This window comes from Vigna radiata, chromosome 11, assembly GCF_000741045.1.
Source record: "Vigna radiata var. radiata cultivar VC1973A chromosome 11, Vradiata_ver6, whole genome shotgun sequence".
Lineage (NCBI taxonomy): Eukaryota > Viridiplantae > Streptophyta > Magnoliopsida > Fabales > Fabaceae > Vigna > Vigna radiata.
In genome coordinates this window covers 17965949-17992084 of record NC_028361.1, presented here as the reverse complement: position 1 = coordinate 17992084, position 26136 = coordinate 17965949, and the positions used below count along the sequence as shown (strand labels likewise).

The window sequence follows — 26136 nt, the reverse complement described above, 5'->3', positions numbered from 1 at the left end:
TAATGCACAGAAAGAAGTGCAGAGAATCCACAAAATTCCACCCCCTATTCCAGAACGAAATCACGCCATTTTATATTCTCTCTCCGCTGACGTGTCCCTCTACGCAATTCTATTTCTTCTTCTTTGTCTGACAAATAATCGTTGCTTGCCATTATGCTGTTTGGCACCACATCCACCGCTCGGTCACGCACGGTCACGCACTACTGCATGTGTTACAAATTAACTAATAAAAACAGACAGAAGAATAGTTGAAAAAGTCAAATTTATAGACAAAGTAGTAGTAGAATAACGATGGCATAGACTGATTTCAATATCTAATAATGCAGGACTAAGGATACCTTTGTCTCAGTAAGAAAAAGTAAATAACTAATAGTAGGGTTGTCTCAGGATAATTATCCCCCTCAAAGATATCCAGAAATTCTTTCTTCACTTCAATATGTTTGTCCACAGATAGCACAACCCTAACAGAAAGATTATCTGCTACAAAAACCTAGTATTTTGATTGGCACGTGACAAATCAGAAAATATGAATAACTAATTTTTTTAAAAGGAAGTAGGATGAAGTAATTGATAAATATCAATAATTAATATTATGTGTACAATTACCCAAACTGCAGCCTTTTTGGACTGAAGAATAGCTACTATAGTATAAAATGTACCAGAGTTCTTTTAAGGATACAGATTAATAATTTACATCGCATTTACAGTTTATGTGTTTACATAAGATTAAAAAAATGTTAAACAAATTGGGCACATGCATGCTCAAACATAGCTAATTAAAATTCTTTATTTGAAAAATCTTACCTCCCTTCTATGTGGTTACTAAGCATGGTTCTTGGCAAGTCTTTAGCATCAAAGGGTACACGCACATCATTTCTATTTTCATTTAGGCAGTATAAAAGGTAAAGATATTCAGCACTGTTGTCCAAATTCTCTTTTGTTATAGAGTGCGCATATGTGATGCTGCCAACTTTTGCATTTACTGCATTGAACCCACTGAAAGGTAATCAAGAGTGACTTTGAAGAAAGTACTATAATATGTTAACATTTTTTTTTAACAACTTTAAATTACGAATCACTATTTTATAATGGACCAATAACAGTACTATTGTAAAAAAGTTATTAAAAATAATAGTTAAGAAAAATATTTTATCTCCATTCAAATGAATATAGTATAAATATTATTAAATTTACGGCTTCTTCACATTCTCTATTATTAATATTTTTGCTAAGATCGGTCTTGGAAACTGTTGTCAGGTTAAGTGTGATGTTCCCACCTCGGGCATTCTTATAGCATGTTGTACAAAAGCAATTCTGCGTGTCCTCTTCTCTTTCTACAGTAATAACATGCATTACGCCTGATGCTGGTGCCACAACAAAAGCAATAAATTGGCTTAGGGTCGAAGTAAAGTGTCGCCATTGAACACAAATGGCATTTGTAAATATCCTGATTCTCTATTCGTAAAAGGGTTAGTATATGCTTGAAAAAATCCAAATGCAAACACAATAGAACATGCCTTATTATTATCTTACTATATGTGTGTTCTCTTGTTAAGGATGAAAACATGTTAAATATGTGGTTCAATGACTTTTTCAATAGCATTGAGTTGAATTCCTTCAGTCATAGATTTTTCCCAAACCGTTTCCATATTAAAATCAGATCCACTGATAGCATCTGAATTTCAAAGTTTATACACTTGTATACCTTCATATAAAATTGGTTTGTTCTCAAGAAAATGTGCAAATGTATTATTCATTAAATTATCTTTTATCCAAGTATTACTTTCAGATATGGGATTTGTAATTTGGTTTGCACTCAGTTTCACAATCCATAGTGGTTGCTCTGAATTTAACAGGTTATAAGCTTGTGTAACTTAAATAAGAAAATTTGGGCAAATTTTGTATTTGATACTATCATTGCCTTCTAACAATTGGAAAACATGGTTAGACAGTTTCAAAATATAGGAGCATAAATAGCTCGCTTTCCAGAATATTTGCAATACCAAATACTTTATCCGCTCTCAATGCACTATGGATATTAAAATTTCAAAACTATAAGTAAATTTAGTTAGTATCAATTCAATAACTATTTTAACTAATATCTTCATCACTTTCTTTTTATCTTATTGGAATAAATTTTATATAGCTTTGAGTTAATGTAAAAACATACATGTCATCTCTAATATTATTACGGTAGTGGCTGATTTCAGATGCTTAAACAGACTTATTCTTTATATTATATTGATGTCTTAAATCCAAATCTTCATGCAAAGGAAAGTTTAAGACTAAGGATGAAGAATATTCTGGGTTACATTTTGCTGGAATTTCTGATATTGGAATCTATGACCTACATCATCTTGCTTTATTAAAAACTGGCTTATTCTACAACAACTATAAGTCATTATAAACGATCAGTGAGTGTTAGAAATAAAGTCTAAGTTTTGATATAATATCTTTGCTTAAAAAAAAACTAGAGAAAACAATTAAAATGCCCTAAGGACCACACCAAATAAAAAAAATGAATTCTTTTATTAAGTGTAGTTATTATACAACTAGCATTGCATATTCATGAAATGCAAAAGATTCCAACAAGTAAATGGAGGAAAAAATATTATTGGCTCACAACATCTAAATCAACAAGTGTCATGCAAAATATAACATGGAAATAACCAGAACTAAGGTTAAAAGTTTTGGAAAATCTAAAATTAAATTAAAAATAAAACACTTTATTCATTATTTAATTTAGAATTTATTTTTTCATTCCAAATTCTAAATTTTAAATCTTAAACCTCTCCATTAGTATTTTAAATTCTAAACTATAAATTCTAAATCGTATGGATCAATATTCTAAATTCTAAACCTTAAATATCGATAGGTGTATATTTTGTTGGGTTAAAAATGAAGAGGAAGGGAGTGAGGCAAGGTATGATCGTGAAAGGTGTAGGTTAGTTGGAAGAACTACTTACGTAAGAAAGGTAAGTTTTGAATACAAGAGTAGGAAAGCAGGCTGGATTATCATATTCATCTTGGTCTGATGATCGGATGAGATGATGATGATGGTTTGGAGGTTTGAAAGAAGGCTTCATTGGTTTTGATGATTGAGAGTTTAAGAACTCAAGAGTTTGAGAGGACATGAAATCGAGAAAGAATGAGAGTTAGAGTTTTCGGAGGAGTGAATGAGTTGAAAATGCGAAGAGTAGAGTCGAGTTAAATAGAAGGAAAAGTTAGTCATAGGAAATTGATATGTCTCGTTCATTCAATGCGCTTAGTATGGATAGTATCTCTTGATGATCGAGAAATTTTGGATTAGAGTGCTAGTGCAATAGATAAGAAAGAGATTGGTGAAAGAGTCATATAATTTGTCTTCTTGATGGAGAGAGAGATGGAGAGAGAGAATTGTTGTTAGGAATGATGGCTAGATTGACCCGTGAAAAATATTGGGCAGATTAGAAAGAGAAGGATTAAAGTTTGGAAATCCTAAACTTCTAGAGATGGACTCAGCATTTAGACACCACCTAATGCATGTATGCAGATGTCTTGTAGACGATTTTTCTTAGACAATGTAATATATGATGTCATACAGACTATGTGTCTTAGACGTTTGACTCTCTAAACGTTATACGGACACACTAACATATGTTGAATCAAATTCATTCAACGATTCTCATACCAATAAGGGTGATTAGACAATAAAGTTTATCTTTAACTAATTATTTAATGAAGATGTCAGCAAGCTAATCTTCTGTGTTTACATATTATAAATCCACAATACCCTTGTTAACATGATAATGTATGAAGTGATATTTGACCTCAAAATGCTTTGCGTGTGAATGCAATGCAGGATTCTTAGACAAGTTAATTGCAACATTATTATCAAAGTAGATAGGAACCTTACCTTCAAAATAGTTGTAATCTTCTAGTTGATTATTGATCCATAAGAGTTGTGAGAAGCAGTGGGGGACAGATATGTATTCAACTTTTGTTGTTGACAATGGAATCGTACTTTGCTTCTTGTTCAGCCACGATACTAGGTTTCTTCTAATGAAGTAGCAGACTCCACTTGTACTCTTACATCAACTTTATCTCCAACATTATCGTAATCGTAGTAGCCTTCTAGCTTGATGGTTTTGCTTCCCTTATAGCATAGACTGAGACTGGTTGTTCCTTTGAGATATCAAAATATTCGTTTAATAGCGCTTATATGGGTTTCTCTTGGATCTGACTGAAATCTCGCACACAACCAAACACTTAACATTATATCAGTTCTAGACGCGGTGAGATAAAAAAAGTGAACCCATCATTTATCGATATAGGTTGTTATCCACTTTCATTGAGCTTTTGTCTAGCCCCAAGCTAGTTGTTGGATGCATTGGAGTCTTTATCTCCTTTTCTTCATCCATTTTGAACTTTTTAAGAAACTCTTTGATGTACTACGTCTGGTGAATGTAGATTACGTCCTTTTCTTGCTTGGTCTTGTAGTCGATGAAAGAATTTTAGCTCACCCATCATGCTCATCTAAAATTCTTCTTACATCTTGATTGAGAAGTCTTGACATAGTTTTTCATTAGTAGCACCAAAGATAATATCATCAACATATATTAGATGATAATGAAGTCTTGATTGATATTTTTCCTGAATAGCATGATGTCTACTTAACCTCTCGTGAAACCATTCTTTATAAGGAAGAGACTTAACCTTTCGTACCAAGCTCTAGAAGCTTGTTTTAATTCAAATGTCTTGTTAAGTTTGAAGACGTGTGCGAGATTCGTTTGACATTCAAAACCCATAGGTTGTTCCACATACACTTCTTCCTTAATGTCGTCATTTAGAAATGTACTTTTGACGTCCATTTGATATAATTTAATTTTGTTTAACATCGCGAGTAGAAAAGAATGTGAATGACTTCTAACCTAGCTACTGGAGCATAGATTTCCATGTAGTCAATTCCTTTTTGCTGAGAATAGCCTTTCGCAACAAGTCTTGCATTGTTTCTGATGACTTTTCCATCTTTATCTAGTTTGTTGAGATAGATCCATTTTGCTCCGACTACATGCTTTCCTTGAGGTAGCTCAACGACTTCTCATACCTCATTTTTCTTGAATTGATCCAACTCTTCTTTTATGGCTTCAACCCAAGAGTTATCTTCTAGAGCATGAGTGGCTCAATTTGAGATATGGGAGTTGTGGTAGGATGCTTATGATATGCTCTTGTTCTCATATGCTCATCCAAACTTCTTATGATCTTTTCTGAAGAGTGATCTTTGGTGATCAAACGTTGTAGGTTGTGTTTTGTTCTCTTATTTCTTCGGAAGTATCGTTGAGTGACTTTTTTTTGCTGACTTTTTTCTTGATCTTTGGGTACCTTCAATGCATTTGCTTCTTTGGACAAATTATCCTCTATCTGCAATTTAAAGAAAAAGTCATCTAACTCTGACTTGTTTAAGTCAGACTCATGGTTAAATTTAATATGGATGACTTCTTCAACTTTTATTGTTCTAAAATTATAAACCATAAACGCTTCTGAGTAACCAAGCATGATTTCTTCATTTGGAGTCAAACTTCATATTATTTTCAGTATTTAATATAAAATATTAAATTACATATTTACGTGAATAAATATAAATAAATTAAATTTTAAAATTGAATTTATATTAATTATTTTTTATTCATTTGTATTAAAAAGTTTTTTTAATTGAGTATATGTTATTTAATTTTCTATTAAGGAGATGTGACTGTTAATTTGATATATAATTGTTGTTTTGATTATGTGATTATTATTTTGATGACATAATTATTATTTTGTCTCGTTGTGAAATTTTGAAGTTATAATAAAATTATACAGTGGTTAATGTAAAATTATTTTTATAAAAAAACGTGTTGGATAAATGAGTCATTATGCTTTTCAATGATTTTATTGTAATCACCACTATGAATGTAGAATAGAGATTGTGATGTTTTAAATAACTTTCATGTCATTACTTTCGAGACTATGAGACTCATCACCACTACCATTGATGTAGATGATTGTTACAATACTTTATTATTCAACACATTTTAAAATTAAACAATAAAAATAACTTGTCATTTTACATTAATATTCTTATATTGATTCAAATTTGTATATTCTTTAATATAAAATAAGAAAAAAAATAAAAGTCATGGTTAAACAACAAAATATTTAACTGGAAATATATAAAAATTGAGTATTCAACAACAAAAAAGTTAATAAAAGTTAATAGTTAAATAAAATTACCTTAATTTATGAATAATTTAAAACATAGTTAAACTTTTAGTTTAATTCAATTTTATGTTTCGGAACTCGAAGGGATTGATTATATTATTTGTTGATAGAAAATACTTTACAAATACTTCTCTTTCATGTACAATCCTCTGTACTGTATGGCACTCATCCTATAGTTTTCGATTCCCGTATTTCAACATTCTGAATACAACTATGGGATGAAAATGCTGTAAAAATTATTCAATGTTCAAATCAATAATTAGCTAAACTATTTTAGTCAAATTTTAATTAATATAAAAAGTAAATTAATGTTTTATTTCTAATATTTTATTTTATTGATTTACTTTTTTATTAATTAAGATTTAATTAAAAAAACTCTAATTAATTATTAACTTAAACATTAAAGAATCTTTTATAGAATTTTTATTCAATAATTGTTTTGACATTACTAGCGTTCAATGTTTTAAATAAAAGCACAAAAATAGTGAAATTTAATGTTGGGTTTGTTGGAGGTGGAATTAGAAAATATGAAATTAACATGACCTAACTGGGGTCAGTGAGACTCGTAAGTTAATTTTCAAATAAATTATATTATTAGGCATTTGTTAACAAATATCCCTTATATTAAGAATGCCTAAACCTAAAAGCTAAAGGTTGCTGCTTCAGGAATGAAGGTTTCATTTGATTCATTTTGTGATGTAGGACAAAATTCACATAGCTAAATCATGTTTACATAAATTACATTACCAAAATAATATAACGAGCTGAGTAACTTTTGAATACCATACCAGATCAAAATTCAATCACCTAGTAGGCAAAGTGGCTGTCTCATGCTAAGCTCCAGTTTAAGCGAAGGAAATTGCTCCAAATCATGAGACGCGCTTAAAATTTTCTGCAATCAGTAAGTTTTGGACAAATGGAAATTATTTTTTCAGTTAGTTAAAGAAAAGTATATCACAGATATAATGAAATCTAGCAATAAAGTAGTTCAACTGGTAAAACCTTATAATCTATTAAGCCCAAATACGGATAATACTAAATTGAAAAGGTGTAGATACTTCATGTATATATATTAGTTTCAAACTGTCAACTAACATAAAAATAAATCTAATCTATCATATGAGAAACTAAGGGGACACCACTTATGAGAAATGTCTGAGCTTCATAGTTTATAATGTCAGTGGGACTGGGGTAATTGGAATGAACTAGAACCCATGTCGACATCAAAGGTAAAATCTCAAAAACAAATACCATGAAACGATCATAAGTTTATCGACTGCACACACATCTTTATATCCTCATTTAATCTTTAATATTGTTTTTTTAATTAGTTTTTGTGCTTAAAATATTATTTTAATTAGTATTTATTCTAAGATAGCTAAATGAGCTTGAGATAAAAAACATGATCAACATAGCTTCTTAATTGCATATAGTTTTGGATATTCTGAAGTGTTTTAATGTGATTGAAACTACAAGAAATCAAACCAAACACTACATGAAGACAAGAAAAACATGAAGGAGGCCAGGAAAAGGGATGATGATAGGAAAAGGGAATCATGAAGAATACAGATCATAAACAAGAGACTCATTTGGTTGGTAAGAAGTATCTGCGCGGTATAACCAAATGTCTGCGGTATGACCATATTTGAGAAACATTTGGCATTGGAAGTTTGCAAATCTGCCACCACGACTATGTCCACTATCTCCATAAACCAGACAATCAGAAGAACCGAAGTGGTTGAAGTTCTTTGAGTGTTCTTGAACTTTTGAAGACAGTTGATAATAAGATTCAGAATAGTTGAGCATAGAAAGCGATTGTTGCTGGACTCATAGGCAAGGAGAATAGCCTCTCTACTGTAATCTGAGGCATTTCATATTTACTTTTGATGGTTGGGGCATATTCTAGAGAAAGCCCTACAAGAATTGCATCAGTGTATTCTTCTGGTGTAACAGAACGTCCAATGCTAGCAAGTTCATCAGCAATGGACTTGATGTGTCCCAAGAATTTCGCATGGTCTTGTTTTCAAGAGAAGTTGGTCAAAGATCAGTTGACGCTGCCTCGCACAAGCCTTGGTCTTAGTGGAGAAGTGGTCATGTATCTATTCCCATACCTGATACGAATCAACAGCAACAAAAATGCATGACAGAATTAACTTGGAGAGGGTTGATTGTGCAAAGAAAGCAACATCTTGTCTTGAACTTCCCATTCTTCATATGCGGGATTGACAACTTCAGCAGCACAATCATCAATAGTAAGAAATCTTGGAGGAATAATTGGGTTAACAACAAAGCGATGAAGACAATGAGACTTAATAACAGGCCCAACTTGTTTCCAATAAAGATAACTGGAATCATCCAGTTTTTCAACTACAAAAATTGGGAAAAACTAGGAAGCAGATGGGTGGGAGCTTGGATTGACCATTGCGGATCAATTTGAGGCTCCTGATACATTAATAGAAAAGAATGAGAGAAGAATGTAAACATGAAATTTGATATTGTATCGTATTCCACACTCACAACTGAGAGTACAAACTTTGTATATATAGGCATTAAAGCCTATTGTTCGCATAACAGACTAAGAAAGAAAAGAGCATCCAGTTGAAAAACCGAATATCCAGTCCAAATTACTATGCTTTGACTTTGGAGTATTTTGCTCTCTTTTACCTATACCTCTGATGTTTTTCTGCACTTTCTATTTGTTATTGTCTGCCAATTGAAGATATCTTAAGCCAATTCAATTAAAGAAGACTAGGATATTCTAAAAAATAATCACAAAGAGGTGCTAACTAATCAAAGAAAATGTAATTTTAATCCCTATGCTAAACTAAATGAGTTGATGTCCATGACTTATCAAGAATCAAATAGGGAATTACTTGACCAAAATTCAAGTGGTAGTTAAAACTCAATGAAAGATTTTCGATAAGAATCTTTTAGATCAGCAATAAATGATCATTTATTAAAATTAAGTTGATTGAGACATGCACTTCGGGCAATTACTAATTTACTATATGGACAACCATGACAATTTAAAGTAATAAATCACCAAATAAACAATTAAGAATGTGTTATTCAACAATTACCAGTGCAGCAACATGGGCGTCTTCTAAAATATTCCCATCAACTTCCAATCTGGCAATAGGAAACTCAGGAAGATGTCCAGATTGTTTCTTTCCAAGCAAGTCACCAGGTCCCCGTAAGAGAAGGTCCATATTAGCAAGATAAAACCCATCTGATGATTGTTCTAGTACCTTCAAACGATTTAGGCTACTGACAGTTGATGTTACTAGTATACATTTTGATTGCTTTGTACCACGTCCTACTCGTCCTCTAAGTTGGTGTAGTTGTGCAATTCCAAACCTCTCAGAGTTCAACACAACCATCATAGATGCATCAGGAACATCAACACCAATCTCAATTACTTGAGTTGCAAGTAGTATATGTATTTCTCCACTTCTAAACTTTCTTAATGTTTCTTCTTTTTCTTCACTTCTCATTTTTCCATGTAGTAAGCCACAATTATATCCTTGAAATCGGTGTGATATAACTCCAAAATCTGCAGAGGCAGCACGAAGCTGAGGCAACTGCTCAGAAAGTTCAATAATCGGGTAGACAAGATAAACTTTTCCTCCATCTTCTAACTCATCCAACATCATCTGTCTCAGAAAAGGGTTATTTAAATTCACATCATAAGAAAAAAATTGAAAAAAAAAAAAATCCTTTTCTAAAACAGAAAACTTCGAAGGTCAATTGGCATAAAAGGATATTTCTCAATAAAATACCTAAGCTACTATTTAGTCATAACTATTGGTTTAGATTGTGCTTTTGAAATAGAAATGAGAATGCTAACACATCACTATGTTGTTTCCTATCCCAACTCTCACAACGAACATCAATCATACAACACTTCAACATCACAAAAAGAAAGTGCATAAAATATAATATATATTTTTGCTAAAAAGTAGACTTTAAGTTTAACTCAACCTTACAAAATTTGGTTTATAAGATGAGATTTGCACCCATTTATATACTATAAACTTGGCTTATCTCTAGTTGATATAGAATCTCCAACCCACGTCCCTCAAACCGAGGTATATACATCTCAAGCATGGGACTAGACATTATTGAGTGGTCCAACAACAACCTGATAGCAAGTGACACAATAGGCCTAACAAACAAGAAATCTCCTTATAGTAGGTGGCACAATAGGTCGAAGAAACAACAAATACAACATGTACCTTCTGTTATATGAATTAATTCAATAAGACTATTTTTATACACATCCACTGTTTGTTTCCTTAATTGTACCACTACAGATTAGAAATAAAGCACCATATGCGTGGTCTTGAAACACAAACCTAAATATAGCCATTATCAAGATTTCATCAAATACATTGTAAAATTATCACTTAATTTTAAGACAAAGGTATGAAAGGCAAGAAAGAGACAATAGAAAAAAGAATAATAAAGACACAGTACAGTTTCAGTAGGATGGTCACCTTGTAGACATCCTCAAATCCTTTGTCATTTCCTTCAATGGTAAACGTTTGAACAGGAATTCTTCCAGGAGGTAAGTCAGTTATCTGTGTTGAAAGAAAGCATTTGCAATAGAAAAATGATTTTAAACGTTAGAGTGTGAAAATTGGTATAAACAAAAACATATAATATCAAGGTTCTCTTTTTTCCAAAAATTTTTTATACTAGAATCAGAAATGAAATACATGAAAAGCCAGAAAAGTTGGAAGGACAATATCATATTCTCAAATTTAGAAAGAATATATTTCTTCTGTATTTCAATAATGAGGCCATTGGTCCTATTAATACATAATAGATTTGAATAAAAACAGGGAAAAGCAGTCGCGTGACTGTAAAACAGTATGTAACATTAAGTGTTCAAAATGAACAATACAGAGAAAATGCAGTACTCCCAGACAGAACATATAGAGAGGAGAGAAGTTAGCAGCAGTTAACATTATCAATAGAGTTAGATTCTATTGTTAGGGTATTGTTAGAATATTTATCCTATTTATCATGATTATATTGTGTCTAGGGTTACTCTAATTATCATGATTATATTGTGTCTAGGGTTAATCTAATTATCATGATTATATTGTGTCTAGGTTACTCTAATTATCATGTACTCTTGTATCAATTTATTATTATAATTAGAAGATTATGAGAGGGATCAATCAAGCCCTCTAGAATTATTTTACATTTTAATTCTCAAGTTGGTATCAGAGCGGGTCGATCCCGTTCTGGTTTCTGTCTCGTAGCATTTGTCCGGCGCCATAGTTCACCGCCCGCCACTGCCCGCCACCGCCCGCCGCCGGCCACCATCTCTCACAGGCCGCCGTCGTCCGCCGCCAGCCACCGTCACAGTTCCGTTTGTCTAAACCCTTAGGGTTTTCTTGTTTCTCACTGGTACGATTTGTCATCTTCAGAGATGGCGTCTGGTAGTACTCTTTCCTTCTCCGAAAGTCCATCAATTACCTTCGAGAAGCTAAATGGAAAAAATTATCTATCATGTCTGTTGTCGTTGAAATGTGGTTCCTTAGCCAAGGGCTTTATGACCACCTTGAGCGAGATGGAAGCCATGTGCCTACTGAAAAAGTTGATGAGTGGAAACAAGTAGATTTCCAGTTGTGTGCCCTATTATGGCAATCAGTGGAACCCAACCTTCTTATATCTCTGANGGCTTTCAAAACTTGTCACTCCTTTTGGAAGAAAGCTCAAAGCATTTATGCCAACGATATTCAACGTCTCTATGGCACTGCGAACAAGCTTGCATCTCTTAAAATGGAAAACCATGATATGGTGTCCTTCATGGCTGAAGCCCAATCTGCCGTCGAAGAACTCAGGATGTTTTTGGAAGCGGACCCATTAAAGGATATCAAAAAGAAACTAGACCAATATTACATGGTATTGATCCTTCGTGCCCTACATCCCGATTTTGATCATCTCAGAGATCAACTTCTGACTAGTCATGAGGTCCCCTCCATGGAAATATTGACCACTCGCCTTCTGCGTGTCCCGGTACCTCAAACTCAGGAAGCGCATGAAGTAGTGGAACCATTTGTCATGGTTGCCACACGAGGAAGAGGAGGATGTGGCACTAGAGGAGGAGGATGAGGAGGTCGAGGACGTCCTCAATGCACATACTGTAAAAGGATGGGTCACACTCAAGAGAATTGTTATCCCTTACATGGTTTCCCTTCCAAGACCGCCAATATTTTGAAGACTGAAACTTCCACTCCGAATATTGAAACTTCCACTTCTAAGTTCACTGAGGATGAATATCAAGAGTATTTAAGATTAAAGCCCAACAGCTTGGCAGAACCATCTCAATCTCCCAGTACATCAACAGCCTGCATTTCTCAATCCATGGAAGGTCAAAATTCATGGGTAATTGACTCAGGTGCTTTTGATCACATTTTTGGTAATACTTCTTTGTTCTCGTCTATTTCTTTTCGAGAGAAACCTCATTTCATAACCCGTGCAAATGGATCTAAAACTTCCTCCAAAGGAGTCGGTCATGTTTCCTTGTCTCCCTCCCTCAATCTTAACTATGTCCTTTTTGTTCCTAATTGTCCTTTTAATTTAATTTCCCTAAGCAAGTTGACCAAATTGTTAAATTGTTCAATAACCTTTGATCATAAATCTTTTGTTATACTGGAGCATGGTTCGGGGAGACGGATTGGAGAAGGATATGAAGCTGGCGGATTATACCATTATGGATCTCGTCCAAGGGTGTCCTGTGTTGCTGCTCCTAATCCTAAAGTGCTACATGATCGACTTGGCCATCCTCATTTGTCCAAATTAAAAAAGATGTGTCCTGAACTTAGTGGTCTCCAAACCTTAGAATGTGAGTCATGTCAATTAGGAAAGCATGTTACATCTTCCTTTCCTAAAAGGTCTCAATCAATATGTAATTCTAATTTTTCCATCATCCATTCTGATATATGGAGGCCTAGTCGTATCTTCTCCTTTGGTTTTAGATATTTCGTTACCTTTATTGATGAATATTCAAGATGTACTTGGATTTATCTTATGAAAAATCGTTCAGAATTGTTAGCTATCTTTACATCTTTTTTGAATGAAATCAAGAATCAATTTGGTCAAGTAATCAAAATATTAAGAAGTGATAATGCAAAAAAGTATTTCTCATCCCCCTTTTCTGCCATCTTGAGTTCCCATGGTATCTTACATCAGTCTACTTGTCCTCATACATCACAACAAAATGGTATAGCAGAACAAAAAAATAGACACTTGGTTGAAACTGCTCGTACCCTTTTGCTTGGTGTCCATATTCCTGTCCATCACTAAGGAGATGTCATCTTAACTGCATGTTATCTTATTAATAGGATGCCCTCCTCTCTTGATAATAAAGTCCCTTTCTCCATTTTGTTTCTTAATGATCCTCTCTTTCATACATCTCCCCAAGTGTTTGGTTGTGTATGTTTTGTTCATGACATGTCTCCAGGTCTAGACAAACTCTCCGCTCGCGATCTTAAATGTGTCTTCTTAGGCTATTCCCGACTTCAAAAAGGATATCAGTTTTACTCTCCTGAAACTAAGAAGTATTACATGTCTGCTAATGTCACTTTCTTTGAACAGACTCCTTACTTCTCTCCATCTGTTCAAGATGTTTCTATCGTCCAACAGGCCCTTCCTATTCCGATGGCTGAGTCAAATAGCTCCACTGTCTCTGTCATTTCAAGTGTTGATACTGAGATCATCCCACACAGGGCCCCAATGGATAGTCCACTGAATATTTCCCTAGAATATATCTTTATTTACTATAAATATCTTATACTGAATATTTCCCTAGAATATATCTTTATTTACTATAGATATTTCCCGCCCATCCTAACTGCTACAACAATTAGAATAATAACTCTTCAACCGATCGACTCAAGTTCTTCACCGCTTTCCACCGTTCGGCTCGAGCCCTCATTGCCTTCAACAACCGTTCAGCTCGACTCCTCACTGCCTTCCACCGTTCGGCTTCAACTTACTTCCCCAATACCGCTCGGCTCATTTCTTCTTCCTTCTATCCTAACCCCATTACAACCTATTACCTTATATCCTATCAGACATCGACTCTTTCTGGATTCTTTCAGCACAATTCTGTGAAACCCTCAAAATTCCATCTTTGGCTTCATCAGCAATTGTAGCAACAGCACTTTTAACAACTGCTCCATTATTTCCATCTCCCGCAGGAAAATGAACCCAATAATTATCATACAAGGGCTCCAAAGTAGCGACAAAAGGAACAAAGGGACCAACAAGACTTGATTTAACTGTATAACTAGCGAGTGGTTGAAAACGAAAATCTTTCTTTGACCACATATCATTACTAAATCCAACTCCAGGAGTAGACAGGATCTGTCACATCCTGTGAGAAGGGAAGCATTGTCCCTTGGCTGTCGAATATCCTAAATATTTTGAAGTAATAAAGTTGTGTTCTGGGTTTAAGTCTAAGACTCTTGTATTTTTCTGGACCAAACCAGAACTAGCAGGGTTTCTTGTCACCAAGAAACCTAACATAAGTGTTGTTTATTTCAGTCTTTATATTTGGTTTTGTATTTATGTTCTGTGTCTCATGGAATTCATTTTTTTAGAGTCTCTTAATAAGACTTAAATTTTTTGTATATTCACAAGTGTTGAATAAACTAGATCTTTCATTAATTCTCATGTGTTTATGTTCATTTCTCTCCTCAAAATCTAATAATCATTGATCCATGATTATTAGGCAAGAATTTAATGTATTTTATTTTGTAAATTAGTATAAATACATACTATGTAGTTTGCATTACACACATCAGATAATTCTTCTTTTAAAGTATAAGTTGACCTTGATTCAGTCCAAAGTTTATATGAGAATCTACTATGATGGAGTTTTGCATACAGACCATAGTTGTGTCATCCTTTACATATAAATTAGATAATTGATAATTGTTCTTCCAAACAAAGTAGAAATCAATTCACATGTTCACACAAATTCAAAACATATTGAGGGCAAAAGAACACATCTAGAGGGAGGCAAAAGATCTCTAGCATCAAAATTATGGACATGAAAAATTAAGCACCTGTGTCAATGACATGTCACCATATAAAGCAAGTGCAAGTGTTCTTGGGATAGGAGTAGCAGACATTGCAAGAACGTGAGGAGCCATATAAGCATCAATCTTTGAGGAATCATCTGTGACGGCCTCTTCCATGTTTGAATTTGAAGATGCATAATATAACTAGAAGAGAAAAGTTAAGAGACCACAATGATAACGTTACTAAAAATTTTAGATAAAAGAGGGAAAAGAGCAACTCTAAGACATTACTTCAGGAATGAAAGATATAAGCAATATACAAGTTGCAATTTGCAATTTGTGCAGCGGCAAGGAACACAAATAATTTCCACAAAAACATAACATGAATGTATACGGTTAGATACACTTCTCTAATCTATCCAACTGTAAAACTCTTATGAAGACTCACTTGATCATCAATCAGCTTTTTAAAATTATACCATAGAACTAAAATTTAAGTAAATATCATGTTTAATGGACTACATAATTTAGTTAATGAACTATATCTACTTATATTTCAAAAAATAAATACCTTATTCAAAATACTCAAACAGCATAAGTCATTTTGTCAATTGGATTAATCTAAAATCTATACTTTTACTAGACTATGCAAATCCTTCTAGTTAATTGCTAATGGTAAAACCAACATTCTATATTACGAAAATATACATACATAAATAACCAAAATATAAGCAACATTGGAAAGGAAGCTACTAACATCTCATTTGATTATGCAACTAAATATAGCCACACCAATGTATAATTGATGTAAGGGAATCTCCATATTAGATATGCAGAATGGAGGGTGACCTATTGTTATTGCTTCAATTGATAAAACATCAAGTTGTACACTGCACTGCAATCCTCTCTATCAATTAAATTACTTCATTCTGTTCATGATTTTGACACAGCTCAATGTCAAAACGGATGCAAAAGATGACATTTAGTGACATTCACAGTATGGGCACTTGTGCAAGCATAACGAAACCATATTTAAATCTTGAAGAAAAAGCTTTGGACCACCTTACTGTTAAATCTTCCCCTTTGAATCACACCAAAGCGATGCTGTTCATCCACCACAGCAATACGTAAGGCTAAGAATTCTACACTTTCTGCTATCAAACTGTGGGTTCCTATGACCATCGAGATTTCTCCAGTCTGGATACCCTTCAGAGTGACAGATAAAATTAAAAGAATGCCACTCAGGTTCAAGAAAAGAATAATCAGATTCACATCATTTGGGCATTACATACTTTTTACAAAAGCATACCTCGCACAGGTTCAAGAAAAGAAAAATTGAGTTCACATCAATTGGACATCACATACTTTTCAGTAAAGCATACCTTACGAATAATCCGGGATTGTTTTAGTGAGGTTGAACCTGTAAGTAAAGCAACAGTTGGCTTGCACATGCCATCATCCAACTTTTCAAGCAATTTAAGCAAACGATCATAATGCTGGATTGCAAGCAACTCAGTTGGAACCATGAAAGCAGCCTATTATAAAACAAGACGACCTAATATTTAGTATAATACAAGACTAATGTAATTCATAACCTTGGGAATTCTTCAATGTGTATCCACTCATCACACATGTGTAAATGTGGTTGCTTAGTAGTCATGCATGTACTTAAAAAGTATTGAATATAGTGAAAAATTATGTATGAGATTAATCTCCCTTGCATAGAAAATACACACAGGGTATTTATTTATAATAAAAGAAATATGGATCAAGCCCAAAATACAAATCAAGAATAATAATAATAAAGTAACTGAAGATAAAAGATAAAGATAAGATATCTATCTAAGATATCTAATAATCTAATATATCTAACACTCATCCTCAAGATGGTGCATACAAATCATATGTACCAAGTTTGTTAGAAATATAATCAATTTTCAGTCTCCGTAAAGATTTAGTGAAAATATTGGTTAACTAATTACTTTAGTTAACGAACTCAATCTTGATGTCTCCAAATACAATCTTCTCACAATGAAATGACAGTCCATCTCGATGTGTTTGGTCCTCTCATAAATGACAAGATTAGAACTAATATGAAAAATAGCCTAATTGTTACATATAAGTGTCATTTGAATGATATCTCCAAATTATAACTTTCTAGGCAATTGCTTAAGCCAAACAAGCTCACAAATGGTTGAGGCCTTTTGTGAATCTTCCAAACCAAGATCTAGGGGAATGTTTCAGTCCATAAAAAGCCTTCCGCAATGTGCACACTTTATTTTTTCTCTCTTTCAAACCCTGGTGGAATATTCATGTAGATTTCTTCTTCTAGGTCAGCATGGAGAAAGACATTTTAACTTCATATTGTAAAGTTTCCAATCAAAGTGGGCAACAATACTCATTTTAGAAAATGGTGCAAAGGCATCCTGGTAGTTTATTCCATACGCTTCAAGCTATCCCTTGGGATCAACCTTGCTTTTGTACCTTTGAATAAACCAATCAGACTTGTATTTTAATGTGAATATCCATTTGCAAAAGAAATGTCAGGGAGAGTAACTATAGATAATTAAACTTTCCAACTAATCTTTTATATTTCTCAAGATTTGAGAGAGACTTCCCCTAACTAAATAAGAGTTTGGCATTCGGATCTATGGGTGTATAAACAAACATTGAACTCATTAACCCAATTTCTCCAAAAATATCCAATGCATACTTCCTTTTCTAAAAACAATTCCATTGCTAGATTGTGCTACCTCAGTCCCTAAGAAATATCTAAGTTTACCAAGATTTTTGGTCTGAAAGTGCTGACAAAGATGTTGTTTCATCTGTGAAATGTCATGGTGATCACTGTTTGTAAGAACAATGTCATCAACATATACTATTGGGTACCCATCTAAAAGGTTGAGTGGTAAAGTCTATACTAGGAGAAATAAATAAAGGAGGCAGTTATAACCTCTTACAGTTGTAACCTTGTAAAACAGACTATTATATATAGTATGTCTTTAGGCTGTAGTTTTCTAGTTTTTGGAGTTTTAGGAGGAAAAGGGATTGGGAGAGTTAGGGTCCTCTGAAAAGAACTGTGTTCTGAGACATCTTGGGTTGTATTCCTGCCACATTGGCAGAACAGCTGTATTCATAATAAAATCATTCAAAAGTCTGTCTTGGATCTTTCTGTAGCTACTGAGTGCCCTATCAAATGGTATTCAGAGCTCCCTTCTTGGTCCTGTGGTAGCAGTGTAGGAGGCTTATGGTTAACACCAGAATGGATTCAAGAATAAAAGCTTTGGAACGCTTGTTTCAAAAATTTGTGCATGATGGAGAAAGATTGGAAAAGGAGCAAAATGAACGTTTGCAGAGGATGGAGAATTTGATCAATGGGTAGTCGAGTGTGGTGACATGCACTGCAACGTCTGGATCAAATTAGAACGCGTTTTCAGCCCATAAGTCAAAATGAGCAAAATTGGTAGATGTCGAGAGGTTCAAGGTGGTGTAAACTCGACATTCCAATCTTTGCAGGAGAAGATGTGTTTGGCTGGACTAATAGATTGGACAGATATTTCTGTTTGCAAGAAGTCTCTAATGTTGAAAGAACGCAAGCAGTAGTGGTGGCTTTGGAGGGAACACATTGGCTGATGCATTATTCCAGATTTGCTTATTTTAGTAGCATCTCTATTTTGCAGCCCCAAGAATGGGAAGATTGGGAAGACTGGGAAGACGAGGTGAGAAAGGTAACAAATTAAGTAGTATCATGACAGACTTACTGGTAGACCCTAATGCCCACTCGGTGAGAAAAGTAACAAATTAAGTAGTATCATGACAGACTTAATGGTAGACCCTAATGCACACACTCTTTACGAGATCAAAAAAGGGAGCCTGTACTACCAAGGAATATTGGTGTTGCCTAGCATTCTTCCAGAAATTTTATAATTATTAAAGAGCTGCATGAAACACCTATGGGAGGACATAGTGGTTATTTTCATACTCTTAAAAGAGTCGTTGGTGTTTTATGTTGGAAGTCCCGCATCAACTAGAGATAAGGCCAATTTATAATATATAAGTGAGTGTAAACTTCACCTTACAAGCCGGTTTTGTGGAGTTAAGTTAGGTTTAAAGTCCACTTCTTAACATAGTATCAAAACTATAGTTAAAGCCTATCCTAATGATATTTGTTGTTTGTTGGGCATATTGTTCCACCCGCTATCAGGCTGTTATCGGACCACCCATTAATGTCTAGTCTCACGCTTGAGATGTATATATGTTAGAAGTCTCATGTCGACTAGAAATAAGGCAAATTTATAATATATAAGTGGATACACTTAAAGTTTAGAGAAAATGAAAAGTCTTTATATTTTGATTAAGTAAAACTGATACACTTTACTATTGTATTTATAGAGACAGTAGTTCTGAAAGATAAAAAAGGTGGGAAGCCCCTCCTAACAAACCCTAACATAAGTATTAATAATAAAATAAAGACATTATACTTCAACACTCCCCCTCAAGCTGGAGCATATAGATCATATGCACCAAGCTTGGAACTTATAAATTGAATTCTAGGCCCCCTTAGAGATTTGGTCAGAATGTCTGCGAGTTGTTCATTAGAGTTGATAAACTCAGTAACAACATCCTTTGACAATAACTTTTCTCTGATAAAATGACAATCAATCTCTATGTGTTGTTCTTTCATGAAACACTGGATTGGAGGCAATGTGAAGGGTGGCTTGATTGTCACAGTACAACTTCATCTGCTCATTTTCACAAAATTTCAACTCTTGAAGGAGTTGTCTAATCCACACAAGTTCACATGTAGTTAGAGCCATAGATCGATACTTAGCTTTAGCACTAGATCGAGCAACAACACTTTGTTTCTTACTTTTCCAAGATACAAGATTCCCTCCAAATAAAACACAATATCCTGAGGTAGATCTGTCAATTGGACAACCAGCCTAATCTACATCACAATATCCCTCAACACGAGTGCTCCCCTTGTCCTCAAATAACAATCCCTGTCATGGGTTCCCTTTTACATATCTGAGAATGCGAATCACTGCATTCCAATGATCAACATGTGGATTTTGCATAAATTGACTCACAATTCCCACTGGATAAGAAAGATCAGGTCTTGTTATGGTAAGATAGATGAGTTTTCCAACAAGCATTCTATATCTCTCTGGGTCTGAGAAAAGTTCACCTTGGTCTTTCATTAACTTTTGCTTTGAGTCCATAGGACTATCAATGGACTTGCAACTTGTCAGGCATGTTTCCTCCAAAATATCAAGAGCATATTTTCTTTGTGAAATGATGACACCTTCCTTTGATTGTGCCACTTCAAAAACTCTTGGTACTCTTCATTAGAAATTCTAGATTCTGAATTATCAGATTTAGACACATGAGCAGCTTTGTCTGCTAAAGCCATGCAAGAAATAACATTTATCTTGGGTATGACCCATTCTCTTACAATATGAGCATTGACGACGTCCACTTCGACCACCACATCCTCCTCGATTGCTCCTACCTCCTCCTCTTCCTCGCTGTGTCACCATTGCTAATGTTTCAATAGCATCACTTAAATTCTCTTCCTTTACCAATGTAGGTACCCGAAGGAGTCGAGTAACTAAGCCATCCATCGACGGAATTTGATCACCAACTAAAAGTTGATCACGTACATGATCAAAATCAGAGTGTAAACTTTTCAAAATTAGGACCATGTAAAACTTGTCAAGCTTTTTGTTGAGATTTTCTAATGAATCAGCTACAAAGAAGTTCTTTAACTCTTCTACAGCAGCTCGAGCTTTTGCTACATGGGAAACCATATCATGGTTGACTTGTTTGAGAGAAGTTGCTCTTTGGGTTGCATCAAAAAGACGTTGTACATCATTAGCAAAAATATCTTGGGCCCTTTTCCAAAAAGAGGAGCATGTCTTATAGGGTCTCAAGATATCTAGAACCTCTTGCTCAACTGATTACCACAAAACATCACATAACTGAAAGTCTAACTTCTGCCACTGAGATTTTTCTTCATCTGGTGATATGATCATAGATGGGGCAACAATGAAGAGCTTTTAGAGTGACAAAAGAATAAAAAAGAATAGTGTAGGTTTCATGGGCTTGTATTTTGCCTCTTTTGCTTTCGTTTCATTTCTAGCGAGGAAACGTTTATAAACTCTTCATTTTCCTTTAGTACAAGCAATGTGGGACTTCTCATAGCTTGAACTTAAAAGAAAAGAAGAGTAATTCGTTTTCCACAGCTTGTAGTACAAGATAGCATGGCTAGTTTTCATGTTTTGAACTATAGGAGAACTAGTTGCCTTATAAACCCTTTGGAGTGGAGAGAATTGAGCAATGTGGGACTCAAAAGTCCCTAGAGGACCTGCAGCAGCTGCTGGATGACCTCCACACTCAAAAGTCCCACATCTCCTAGATCTTCCATCCTAGCTCACTCCAAAGGTTATATAAGAAGGCTTAGGGGTCTCCTTTTTGTACCTTACTTTGAATCAAATGAAATTTGAGTTGATTTGCACTTTTGCAATCTTCTTTTGAGATAGTATTCTATCTCCAAGTCTCTCTTTTGGGCAGACCTTATCTTGCTCAAGCAAGTGGCGATCCTCCTTTGATGCTTATCTTGGAGCTTCCTTCAAGTGGCGCATCCTCAAGTCATAAGTTTACTCTTTCTCAATCTTTTCCATTTTTAATTTCTCTCCATTTCTTCTGTGCCATTTTAGAATATTCTCTCTAGGTGTGCACTTCCCCATCATCTGGGATCATAGAAATATCTTGTTCAAGGTGATTATGGTGTCCTTGACCAAGAAACCACAGTTCTACAGTAGAGGCCCATGATAAATAATTTTTCCAATTCAGTTTGGCAGATGTAATGATAGGGGTAGCAGATAACGAAGAATTACTGCCAGAAGAAGAATCCATTTTAAACTTACAGAAGAAATGAGACTTACGGTTTCAAAAACATGAGGGAGAAAACCCTAGGTATGAGCCCAAGCCAATGAAACGGAGAAATAGGAACCAAAACACACTCAAGAAACCCCGACGAGACCATTTGCAGTGACGCGGTGAAACTCCGACAACGGGAAGGCGATGCGTGCAGAACACACGCCCAAGACTGGTCGGAAAGAAGTGGCGCGTGACGGCTGGTGCGGAGGCTTCGGAGAATGGGACCACTAGGGTTGGGTTGCGCTTCTCAAGACGCACCTAACCCTTGACTTCGTCGGAGAAAACGACGTTCGACAGCGGCGGCGGACTGGCCGGAAAGAAGCGACCCATGGCAGCTAGTGCGCAGGCTTCAGAGGACGAGACCACCAGGGTTGGGTTACGCTTCTCAAGGCGCACCTAACCCTTGACTTCGCCGGAGAAAGCGACATTCGGCGGCGGCGGCGGGGGACAGCGGAGCGAATGGCGGCGAACAGCAGAGCGAATGGCGAAAATGACAGTGAGACAATGCCGCCAACGATAGACGAAGAAGACAAAGAGTCTGGCTCTTGATACCAACTTAAAGTTTAGAGAAAATGAAAAGTCTTTATATTTTGATTAAGTAAAATTGATACACTTTACTACTATATTTATAGAGAGAGTAGTTCTGAAAGATAAAAAAGGTGGGAAGCCCCTCCTAACAAACCCTAAAATAAGTATTAATAATAAAATAAAGATATTATACTTCAACAGATACAAACCTCACCTTAGAAGCCGATTTTATAAGGTTGAATTAGACTTAAAGTCCACTTCTTAACATTTTATATTAGCAGGGCATGAGGAAGGACACAAAAGCTTTTGTTATGCGTGTGAAGTTTATCAGAGAAATAAAACTAAGACTTTGGCCCTTTGTATTGCAACCACTACTAATACCAACACATGTTTGGTCAGACATCTTTGTGGAATTTATTGGAGGTCTACCAAAATCAAAGGGAAAAGACACCATTTTTGTTGTGGTAGACGGCGTAAATGATATACAACTATCAATTTGTACTTGCTTATCTAGTGGTTAAACATACATCACGAATGGTCAATAATATCTAAGATTATTTAAGTGTCTAATAATTAATTGTGTTTTTAAAGTGATTAACTGTTGGAATAGATGTTGGGCGAACAATTCCCAATGGGATAGGCGTTCATAATTTTTAAAATATATATTAAATGTTAAAACTGTAATAAAAAAACCTAATGATAGGTACTAAAGACAATTACCATAAGCAAACATCCAAGAATTTAATGAGAAATCAAGGTAATAAAGAAACAAAAAGGAATCAAAATATAATAGGCACACCAACCTGATAGCCAGAGCCAATAACCTCCATGCATGCAAGAAAAGCTACAACAGTTTTTCCACATCCAACATCACCCTAAAAGTTACAACGTAAGATCAGATTATAACATGACATCTTGTTTGTCTTTTCACCACAGCACGTCAACACAGTACTTCACTTTTGACAGAGTATTAGTCCTTTAGTAAAAAAGAACTTTGGAAAGAGCAAACCACAAATCAAGCAAAATTCACAAGAACATGAGCTATTACTAATTAGAGTACACATTCTATTGTGTAAACTGGTTTAAGATATGAAGAATGAAGTTCATATAAAGAGCTTACAGCAAGCTTCCGTGTCATTTCATTTAATATTATAATCTGATTTTCCCATAAACAAAAGACCCTTTAAATAAACTTCTCAACAGAAGAAAGTAAAATGAACCATGTAAAATAAAACAATCTTGCCCCTTATGTTACAGTGAAATTATGTACAGGTTGACTTGAGGGAAGTTGTAAAAGTTGAGAAGCTCAAGTTGATTTTAACTTACAAGAGAAATTTGATCCATATTCATTTTATCTTGACAATTCATTTAATTTTCTTCTCCTATGAGCAATGTTACCAAACTCGAGAGGTACCGTAGACTCGTAAAATTGAGTTTATGTCATTAAAAAAATAATATCGATGAATAGCATATTAATCAAGATTATCAAACTTGAGAATCGACTTGTAAACTCGTAAGAGTTTACTGTACATGAAAATAAAATTATATGAATAACATCCTAATTCAAATAAGTTCACAAAAATTATATAACTTCAAATAAATAAGTTCATACAAATATTGTAAAACATAAATTCAAATGTCAAGTGTCTATGTCTAATCCTCTAATGGAATCATTATCTTCGTCATCATCTTCATCCAACTCTTCCCCTGATGAAAGTTGTGCATCTTCATCGATGCCAAAAGTTATGTTGTCAAGATCAAGAGCACCTAGAGCTAGATCTGTTGTTGCTCCATCTAAGTGAACATTTTCACCATCATTTTCACCTTTAACTTGCTCGATATCAACAACATTTGCCTCTTCAGTTACCCATTCATCATCTACCACTACTTCCTCATTATCTCCCATAATGAGTACTCTAATATTCTTTTCAAGGCATTTATGTCCCAAGCTATAAGGTCCTACACAATGGAAGCATCTCCTCTTCTCTTCTTCTAATATATTTGCGATAAGGCAAACTCCTCATCCCCCTATTTCGGCCGCCCCCTGAATTAGCTTCCAACTCTGGATTCCACTGTGGTTCCTTCTTCCCCTCTAGACGTGTTGACATTACAGGAACTTCCAGGTTCATTCCTATTCCCCTTTAAAGTTTCCACCCTACAAATTACACCTCCACTACCTTGATAACGACTTTGATATCCTCCATTAACATTATTGGAACTTCCTGGTTCATTCCTATCCTAATCTCTTTCAAAACCTCCTCCACATCTCTCACAACCTCCACGACCCTCAAAAGATCCTTAGGACTATGCGATCTAATCTGGCTTCTTATGTTAGAATGTAAGCCTTTAAAGAAATATTCCATCAATAGTTCCTCCATCAACTTAGTTGCTTGTCCTACCAACATTTCAAACTCTTCAATATACTCCTCTATTTCGCCCTCCTGCCTAACGTTTGCTAGTTTTTCGAACACTGGACATCTTTCCTTCCCCCCAAATGGAATTGTAGGAGACGAAGGAAGATGGACTTCGTTAGTGAACCTACTTTAGAAAACCCTAATCTAGTGAGCCCTAAAAACGACTTCGTTTTACATTAAAAGAAAATCTTGACGAACTTGCCAAATCAGAAGCAAACTCACAAATTCGATCGAGCCTACCGATTCTACCTCCAATCCCACCATACTACACCAAATCCGAGTTTTCTTCAAATTCAAGCACTAAGTGAGCACGTAAACTCGTTCGAGCTAACGAGTTAACTCACAAGTTTGATAACTATGATACTAATTCAATAGTTCAATACCATAATTAAGCAAAAAATTAAAACAATAATTCTGCAAGACTACAATAACTAACTTTGGTAGCACATAACTACTATATAAGGTTCAAACTACAATCAAATCAAAAAGCTCATAAAATTACAAAACATAAACTATTAAAGTGAAAACAATTAAATAGCTAGAAAAGGACAAATGTCAAGCTTTTATGTCCAATTCTCTAATGACATAGGTTGAATTTGATCCACTCCTATTTCCTAGAGCATTTTAAGCTGAGCAGAGACCATTAAATGGGGAAGCTGTTAGTAGTGAAGGTGGAAGAATACAACTGTATAGTTTTGAGAGTGTTTAGATTCCTTGAATTACCTAAAAGCAATTCAAGTGAGAACTGTTCTGTTTGGGGAAGTTCTTTAATACCAATAAAGACCATCTTGTCCCTTTTGTTACTGTTTCTTGGTGTTTCTTGGTGTGACTGGTATCAAAGCTTCAATCTAGGAGCTCTGTGGGTGTTGCGCATGGAAAAAGAGAAAGATTGCCACGGACGGAGAAGTTGAAAATTTGGAGAAAATCATGGAGGAAAGGAGATCGTTTCAGCAAGATTTTCAGAACAAGAA

General features: G+C 34.8%; 1 protein-coding gene across 3 annotated transcripts in view; it reads right to left on the bottom strand.

Moving 5' to 3' along the window:
• Positions 1-6810: 6810 nt before the first annotated feature.
• LOC106777880 (ATP-dependent DNA helicase homolog RECG, chloroplastic) overlaps positions 6811-26136 on the bottom strand; it is a 28986-nt gene continuing 9660 nt past the window's right edge. Inside the window, exons 11-17 of one of the 3 annotated variants that reach the window (XM_022787348.1) lie at positions 23555-23626; positions 16664-16816; positions 16344-16487; positions 15327-15485; positions 10737-10820; positions 9321-9893; positions 6811-7132 (exon numbers count right to left, since the gene is read on the bottom strand). In XM_022787348.1, coding sequence (XP_022643069.1) covers positions 7040-7132; positions 9321-9893; positions 10737-10820; positions 15327-15485; positions 16344-16487; positions 16664-16816; positions 23555-23626 — 1278 coding nt within the window. In that variant the 3' untranslated portion in view covers positions 6811-7039. Of the gene's footprint in view, positions 7133-7416; positions 8470-9320; positions 9894-10736; positions 10821-15326; positions 15486-16343; positions 16488-16663; positions 16817-23554; positions 23627-26136 lie in introns of those variants that run through there. The other 2 variants (XM_022787347.1, XM_014665694.2) reach the window with 2 other exon arrangements.